The sequence below is a fragment of the Sycon ciliatum genome, chromosome 13, assembly GCF_964019385.1.
Source record: "Sycon ciliatum chromosome 13, ocSycCili1.1, whole genome shotgun sequence".
In the NCBI taxonomy this organism is placed as follows: Eukaryota; Metazoa; Porifera; class Calcarea; order Leucosolenida; family Sycettidae; genus Sycon; species Sycon ciliatum.
The window spans coordinates 8313716-8323032 of NC_088655.1; the positions used below are offsets into that span (position 1 = coordinate 8313716).

A 9317-nucleotide genomic window follows, 5' to 3' on the forward strand; every position below is an offset into this window, starting at 1 on the left:
CGTCTGTACAGGTAGCTGCCTGTGGTAATGGTGTAAAGAAACAGGAACTTAGAAAGCAAAATGATTGTCTCAAAAGTAGGTATTCGTCGTGGATTTCTATACGCGTTAGCTGGTTTAACTACTGCGAACATGCAGTGATAACATTGTGGTACCATGATGCATGGAGTGCATGGATGAGCTAGGGTTTACAATGGCATGTACATGATGTGTGCACTAAAGACAAAACTCCTCTATTTTATATCGTATCAACTAGCATGTACATTGTAGGTATTATTGACATCATCACAATGAGTACCAATGATGGAGTACGGCTCGCTCATAAACGGAAGCTTTGGATCACTGTAATAGCATTCTTCCATGCTGTTGACTTACACAAAGCCAAGTTTGCTCATGCGATGGGATCCTGCTGATGGGTGTACTGAGCTAGCTTGTTGCGAATACTCAAGCCAGCCTGATCAAACTCCGCATTGGGCTGATCGTTCGGCCCAGCATGGTACTTGTCGTATGTTGCATCGCCGATGAGCCATGTTGCTTCCGCTGGACATCTCCAGCACTCGCATACATAATGAATGGCATTATGAATGGCATAGCTACATGAGCTACATTGTATTATTATCATGAAATATCTGCCCGGGTGCTCAAGGAGTGTGCCAAAGTACTAGCTTCAACACTGTGTCAGCTGTTTTCCCTCTGCTTCCGGCGAGGCATTCAACCTAAGATGTGGAAAACGGCAAACGTGGTTCCTATCCACAAAAAGGCTTCGCGTTCTGTGCTCAAGAACTACCGCCCTGTTTCGTCGTTGAGCATCGTCTCGAAGGTGATGGAGACTATTGTGACCAGCCAGGTTACAAACCATCTGGAACACCATCAGCTCCTCACCTCCCACCAGTTTGGTTTCAGGAGAAGATTGTATACATCTGATGCTCTGCAGGCTCTGCATCATGCCTGGGTTAATGCTGTCGGGCGAAATCGGGCGTTTTACAGTATACGCTACAGTTACGTGAGAGCCTGCGCCTGGCAGGTCACGTGATTCAATGTATGATGTCACTGTTTTATTGTGTTATGTCATTGTTGAGTTTAGATGATGTTGATTCTCAGCAGCCAGGGATTGGTAGGACTATCACCGACAGTAACATATCGTGCATGCGGCAGTGAATACTGTAACACTCAACCGCTGACTCTACGTTGAAGATCAAAGTATTTGAATTCTCATTCTCATTATGATTTTCATATTCGCTTTCATGTTATTGGGTTCTATGCCCGTTTGAACTTGCGAATCAAAATAAATACAAACAAACAAATGGAGCAGCTCGTATCCTCGCTGTTGATATTGCTGGGGCATTTGGTCGCGTGTCCCATGTTGGAGTCCTCCATAAGGCACGTAATGCAGGAATCACTGGGCCACTCCACACATGGCTGTCGTCGTACCTGTCATCACGTTCATTACGATGCTTGGTGGGTGGCTATACGTCTATCCAGTACCCCATAACTGCGGGCGTTCCCCAAGGCAGCATACTCGGCCCGACACTGTTTTACTGAACGTAAATGATGCACGCTCTGTTCTGGTGGATGATGCCCAGCTGGAGGCATACGCAGACAACACCACACTTTACTCCATTGTGTCGAATGGCAGCGCGGCTGTGTGTGTGTGTGTGTGTGTGTCTCTCTCTCTCTCTTTCTCTCTCTCTCTCTCTCTCTCTCTCTCTCTCTCTCTCTCTCTCTTCCTCTCTCTCTCTCTCTCTCTCTCTCTCTCTTCTCTTCTCTCTCTCCCTCTCTCTCTCTCTCTCTCTCTCTCTCTCTCTCTCTCTCTCTCTCTCTCTCTCTCTCTCTCTCTCTCTCTCTCTCAACACTATACTTTTCGCTATACAGTCGTCCCTCTCTAATCCGGCACTTTATAATCCAGCACCCTCGATAAACCAGCACAATTTTCAGTAGCCAAAATGTCCTCTTCATGTACATTGCAGCAGTAAATCAGATTTGTTAATCCAGCACCCTCCCTAATCCAGCAGATTTTCGTGGCACAAATGGTGCCGGATTATAGAGGGACCACTGTATATTTTTTCAATCTTTTTTTGTTTCTCTTTTTCTCCCGATTTTCTGATGCGAGAAGTAGGCGCGGATGGCGAGACCATTGGTCGGCGGAGCCTGCAGCACCCCATCACCACCGCTGCGTTGCATTTGCAGCCCCATTCAGTCAATGTCTTGTTAGTCTGTTGTTTTGTAATTTCCTGCTTCTTTCTTCTTTTACGAATTGGGTGCGTGGTTTCAAGTAAAAAAAAAATCGTTCTATCTCATTTTTTCCCGTCGTAGTCCTGTTTATCATGTTCAGCATAAGCGAAGTTGTGGATCATGCTTGCATGGTTGACTCCAACGCGTACATGCAAGTAATAATAATAATAATAATCTCTTTCCCTCAAAACCAGTTAAAATAATAATAATAATAATAATAATAGTAGCTACACGAATGGCAAACTCTGGGTCATTCAAGTTATTGTGCACCAGGACACTAAATCGCCCTTTCAGCCTCCCAAACGCCTGCTCTGCCACTCGCCTGGTACGGATTAGTCGATAGTTGAACGTCTGCTGCTAGGGAAGCAGGGCCGCATTGTCATCATGGCACTTCATGAGCGTGGCAAACAAAGGAAACGCAGAATCGCCAACAAGATACGGGTGAATGTACGAGCCTTGGATCGTGAACTTTTCAGTTCCAGTCTCCTTGATCGTAAGCCACTTCCGACCACCAATCTTGCGTGCCAGCCGAGATGAAGCATAAACACTAGCGTCACCGGCCGATCCAGCATATCCAGCATGTCCAGCATGTCCAGCATGTCCCGCATGCCCAGCATGTCCAGCATGTCCAGCATGTCCAGCATGCCCAGCATGTCCAGCATGTCCAGCATGCCCAGCATGTCCAGCATGTCCAGCATGCCCAGCATGTCCAGCATGTCCAGCATGTCCAGCACGCCCTGCACGCCCAGCACGCCCAGCATGCCCAGCATGCCCAGCACGCCCAGCATGTCCAGCATTCACATTCAGGAACAAGCCGCATGCATCAACTGTGCCTAGGGTGATGATGGCAGAGTACTTCTTATAACACCAGTAGGAGTCTGCGAATTGCACCTGTGGCTTTTTCATTTTCATAAACGTTCCGTCCAGAGCTCCTCCGCATCTCTCAAGCTTTGCTAAATCTTTTAAATATTCTTGCATGGTTTTCTTCAGCTCTTTCCCTTCTGGGAAGCGGATCGACCGTGATGCCATGTCTTTAAACAAGATATCTACGGTTGAATGAACGATGTGGACGGCGGTGGACTTGCCGATTGCGTACTGTCTCGCCAGTTCCCGGAAGGTAGGTCCATGTGCCAGCCAGTGCAACATGATGGCCAGTCGCTTGTGGCTAGGAATAGACGCTCTCCATTTTGTGTCCTTTCTTGCCGGCAGTCGTCCGAACTCCTCGTGAAATCGCCAAAATTCCTCCTTGCCCATTCGCAAATGATCAATATACTGCGTGTTTTCGAAATCCACAACTCGATACTGCATAGTCATGAGCGGGTAGTTACGGAGGAAATCAGTCTCCCAGACTCCTCGGCCCCTCAGCGCTGACCAGAGGCGACGGCGTTTCTTTCTTCCCAGAAGTGCGTCTGCATACGTACGAACTCCGAGGTTGGCAACTATGGGTATCCATGCTGGAATAGATGATGGAATATGCAGACAGTGAACCACTACCTCGCTGGACTGTCGTAGTGGAAGTGCCCACGTCGCACACATCCATGAGGCTGTTTGACAGGACATTCAGTGCCATAAAGGCAGTAACAATTCTAACCTGTCTTCGGCGCTCACAATCCATGATTACTTCTACACAAACTTCGCTTCTTTAAACAATTCAATGGTGAAACTAGTTCACTCCGGGCTATCCAAGTGTCAATTCAAAGTTATTTTCAAGATTGGAGAACACTACAAGTAGATATCTGAAGACAATCGGGAACAAGTGTTGGTTTGTATAGGCTATAGGTTGGAGACTGGAATAATAGAAGAGTATGCAAGGCAGTGTTGTGTTAGGCTCTTGGTTATCTGACGTTTGTTGTTTTCCAGGAGTGTTTGGATGCAGCCAGAACTAAAGAAGGATGAGTAAAGGCTACATGGTGACCATAGAGTTGGTGACCATAGAGTTGTGTGTGAGGAATATCTAACATCAACAGGTCATGGTAATGATGTGTATTGAACTAAACTACCTGCCTCACCTAGGTGCTTCCCAAACAAACTTGGCTACTTGGCTACTTGTAGGTTGATGTGTGGTGTTTGCCTATTGTCTATAGGCAAACACCGTACAGTACACGTCACCTTCTCCTAGTTAGCATTGGTGAACCGTGACCACGTGACCAGGAGGACTACATGTACATGCAGGTGTGCCAGGTAGTCAAATACTACACAATGTCATCTTGCTAGTGTAGGTGCCGATAGGTACTTGTAACTAGTAAAAGGGTGAGGTACGTGAATGCATTGTATTTTGCGCCTAGAAGAAGCTAGTGATAGTAGGTGCAGGCAAGTAAGTCAAAATAGTGTTTGTTACGCATCGAGGTGTGATGATAGGGAGGTTCCGGAGTACGATTTTTCGTGCCAAAATCCGTGGAGGCGCTACGGATATTTTATACGTCTTTTTCGAGCAGTCAAAAGTTCCGGAGCACGGAACTTATGTGCTTGCTGTCATTGCCTAGGTTACGATCGCAAACACGTCACATTCCCGCGCTATGCCTTTTTATTTTGAAAATTTGTACCGAGATCAAAACTTCCCGCGGAAAATCGATGTTTCTCGTACCAAATTTGGAAGCGAAAAATCTTTCTGCACCCGATGACGCAAAATCTCCATACGAAACATGGTTCGTATGAAAGCCAGTCCGCACGGATTCTCCGTGCCGAAAAATCGTATGGAGCACGCCTGGAAAAAATCCGTAGCGCACATACGGATTTTGGCACGGAAAATCGTACCCCGGAACCTCTCTACTGATAGCATGATGCGTACGTGCAAACAAATGTCATCATTGTCGTCAAAAATTAATACGTGAGAAGCAGAGATTAGGGGTGAAATAATCATGCCGATACTTACGTTATGGTCGCACTCGATACTTGCAAGCCGTGCTTATCAAGTGCTGGGAAAGCTTTTCAGGCAGTGCAAATGCTGGAAACAGGCACTCCAAGCCACTCGCAACCCTAATCATGATATCTACGATGGAGAATCGGCAATTGACATTCCAAGTGCTCTGGTATCTGTGACCTCATTATTCTGATGTACTTCATTGTATTACTTCTCACAAAAGAGAGGGAAGTAGCAGCCATTCAGGTGAAGATATTCGCTGTAACCAACAACTCGGTCGAACATATAAAATAAGTAACCGATAGCCAATTTTCAGTGATCGTTTCACCCGAGTGGACCGTATGCGTGTTAAAACAAAATGGCGTCACGATTTATTGAAAGTGGTATAGTTGGTGGTACGAGTGTTCAAAACCATTTGAACTTCATACCGTTCGTCGTCTTTTTGACATGCTCTCTTTCCATCGTCCTTACCTTTTGTTTGTTGTGAGCTGTTTTGGCTTTCTCTTATACCTCTGGGGGATGCCAGGTGATGGTTTTGATAAGCTGGTGATGGCTGTGAGCGGGAGTTTGCCGATAGGCGTCGTCCTCGCCATAGCGATGAAAATACTAGTTACTGCGCACCTGGCAGATATCACAACACCTCGGAGCGTCCAGGAGCAAAGGAATCGTGGGTTTTTACTGGAATCTAGTTCCTCCAGCATCGTGAAGCCCACCGTCGGTGAATGGCAGTCCAGAAAGGTCGAACCTGGTCTTCTGCAGCATCTCGCAGTCCTGCGAGGCACACTGAATACGCCTGTCATGTAATCTACAAATAAAAATCACGAAGTATTGGATTCTATAGTGATGAGTCTATCCTGTACGCTGCAAAAGACAAAGGAAATGTGACTGGTGTCTGTACACTGGACGCCAATATCCCAGTCTTCTCCTGCATGATCTGTTTGGCATTGACATACCGGTATGCAGTGGGTCGACATTGGCCTGGTTTGGCAGCTATCTACGTGGGTGGATGTAGCAGGTGTGCATTGGCTCTTCGTCCAGTCCGACATTTTCTTGTAACTGTGGAGTACCGGGAGGGTTTGAGAGGTTTCTCATGCTGTGAACACATCTCTACTGCCTGTCTCGTCCTGGAAGTGCCGTCTCGCCGCTTCCTTGCTCTACAGTCGCGCTTATTTCGCTTTGTTTCGTGGTGCACCTCAAAATCTGCCCAAACAACTGTGAGCTCGCAACATGGTATGGACAAATTGCGCCACTCATGCTGGATGACTAAAACCGGGATAGTCGAGTAAGCGAGTTTACTCCCTCGGCCATGGCAAGATCTGTTCAGCGCGGGCTATTCCAACCTCCAAGTGCATAGTCACCGATCGATCCATGCGATGGTGGTTGACCTACAAAGAGCCAAGGTCTATGAGTACTACTAGTGGATGCTGTCTACATGCAGGCAACAAAATCAAAGTACCTCAGTATGCCCCAGAATAGGGCATGTGCATCTATAGCATGACACAACAGGAGTTCTGGTGGCACATGTCAAACAAGCAGTAGCGACTAGTGCCAGCTACCTATTAGAGGCTAGCCGCTACAGTCTGTCACTGGAGATAATTATGATATTCACTGTTTGGACTTAGCACAATCCATGATGCCCAGATTTTATAACGAAATATAGACGACTTCCATACATTTCACGGTTCATTTTACCATAAAGCCGCACCAGCTTTTTTTGGTTGATGTCGAGTATTTAAGCGCGGCTTTTACTCTGGAAATAGGGTACTTTTATAAAATGTTACTCTGTTATTGTAACGTTCTTCGTCACCATTAGGCGCTGCATCTGCAGCTGGATTATTGGGTGTTAGCGTGCGTCATGGGGTCCCTGGGGAACGGACACGACAGTTAACTTTCTTCTTCTTTTTTTGAATGAATGCAGGCCCAGCTCCAGCAACAGCAACAGCAGTTTGAGGAGCGGATGAAGACAAGGATGCCAGGGCGCAGGAGCGCCATCAGCAGTTTGTTATGACTATGCAGCAATCCATGATGACATTCCAAGATACGCTGATGCAGAACATCTTTGGAAGGAGGAGACGACACGCCAGCAGCAGCGGCTCTAATTAAATGTGTTGGTCAAATAAGTGACTTGTTTCAGAATAATCTCTCTGCGTTCATTACATTCTTGCTGACATGGCTATGCAATAAGTATACACGATGGGATGTACTAGCTGATTGGCCGAATGCAGCTCTTTCAATGCCTATGCAGTGAACACTCAATGTCTTAGTCACGCATATGATTCTTTCTAATTCCTAAGCTCCAGCTGTTTGTTGTTGCTGCCGTGCCTGTCTATACTAGTAGCTGCCGTTGGTAATGGTGTGGTAATTGCGTTTCTCAGCGTTTCTCAGCAGCGATTAATTTATTGGTCAAATCAGTGACTTATTTCCGAATGATCTCTCTGCGTTAATTACATTCTTGCTGACATGGCTATACAATATACACGATGGGATGAACGACTAGCTGATTGTACATACAATGTCCGAATGAAGCTCTTTTAATGCCTATGCAGTGGACCCTCAACATCTTCGGCACGCATATGATTCTTTTTTCCAAAGCTCAAGCTGTTTGTTATATTATTATTATTCCACAATCACGATGACATACTGCCAATAAACATGTGATGCAGGCGATTTTAACTAGCCATGGTGGGGAAAACTGAGAATAAACAGGAGAAAAGAGAACACTGAAAACAAAACAAAAGGAGTACTAAAGGAACCTGGAGAAATCAGTATGAAGATTGGGCTAGCAATGAAAAACAACGAAACTCTTGTCAATTCAACTTAGGTAGGCGTGTGCAGAATGGAACAAAATGCAGCATAGGTGTTGCAAGACTGCCTGCTGCGGAAGCGGAGACCAATGAAAATAGGACTTGAAGATAGGAGATTATAAAAGGATCGATGATCTGGCAAATGAGAACTGGAGAGAACATCTTGTAGGCGAGCTATTATTGAACCAGCTTTTTAAATATGCACGTGTGTGCTGAGAAGCAAGTATTAGCTTAATCCAGAAAATGAATTTGCATGCCGAGTGGGGAAAGCGTTCCGAGAGAGGGGAAGAGGAAGCATGTTGCTGTCTATCCCGTCTGTACTGGTAGCTGCCTGTGGTAATGGTGTAAAGAAACATGAACTAAGAAAGCAAAATGATTGTCTCAAAAGGAGGTATTCGTCGTGGATTTCTATATGCGTTAGCTGGTTTAACTACTGCGAACATGCAGTGATAACATTGTAGTACCATGATGCATGGAGTGCATGGATGAGCTAGGGTTTACAATGGCATGTACATGATGTGTGCACTAAAGACAAAACTCCTCTATTTTATATCGTATCAACTAGCATGTACATTGTAGGTATTATTGACATCATCACAATGAGTACCAATGATGGAGTACGGATCGCTCATAAATGGAAGCTTTGGATCACTGTAATAGCATTCTTCCATGCTGTTGACTTACACAAAGCCAAGTTTGCTCATGCGATGGGAGCCTGCTGATGAGTGTACTGAGCTAGCTTGTTGCGAATAGTCAAGCCAGCCTGATCAAACTCCGCATTGGGCTGATCGTTTTGCCCAGCATGGTACTTGTCGTATGTCGCATCGTCGATGAGCCATGTTGCTTCCGCTGCACATCTCCAGCGCTCGCATACATTATGAATGGCACAGCAGACAATAGCTACACGACTGGCAAACTTTGGGTCATTCAAGTTATTGTGCACCAGGACCCTAAATCGCCCTTTCAGCCTCCCAAGCGCATGCTCTACCACTCGCCTGGTACGGATTAGTCGATAGTTGAATGTCCGCTGCCAGGGAAGCAGGGCCGCATTGTCATCATGGCACTTCATAAGCGTGGCAGACAAAGGAAACGCAGAATCGCCAACAAGATACGGGCGAATGTATGAGCCTTTGATCGTGAACTTTTCAGTTCCAGTCTCCTTGATTGTAAGGAACATCCGCTCACCAATCTTGCGTGCCAGCCGAGATGAAGCGTAAACGCAAGCGTCACCGGCCGATCCAGCACGCCCAGCATTCACATTCAGGAACAAGCCGCATGCATCAACTGTGTGATGATGGCAGAGTACTTATTATAACACCAGTAGCAGTCTGCGAATTGCACCGGTGGCTTTTTGATTTTCATAAACGTTCCGTTCACACCTCCTCCGCATCTCTCAAGCTTTGCTAAATCTTTAAGTTCTTGCA

At 46.1% G+C, this 9317-nt stretch overlaps 1 protein-coding gene across 1 annotated transcript; it reads right to left on the minus strand.

Moving 5' to 3' along the window:
* Nucleotides 1-8593: 8593 nt before the first annotated feature.
* On the minus strand, nucleotides 8594-9070 carry LOC135829144 (uncharacterized). Its single transcript, XM_065341549.1, has one exon. It carries the CDS (start codon nucleotides 9068-9070, stop codon nucleotides 8594-8596), a length of 477 nt encoding a protein of 158 aa, XP_065197621.1.
* Between the last annotated feature and the right edge of the window lie 247 nt (nucleotides 9071-9317).

Coding starts and splice junctions, on each gene's coding strand:
- LOC135829144 (XM_065341549.1), bottom strand. CDS start 9,070: ATGTTCCTTACAATCAAGGAGACTGGAACTGAAAAGTTCACGATCAAA.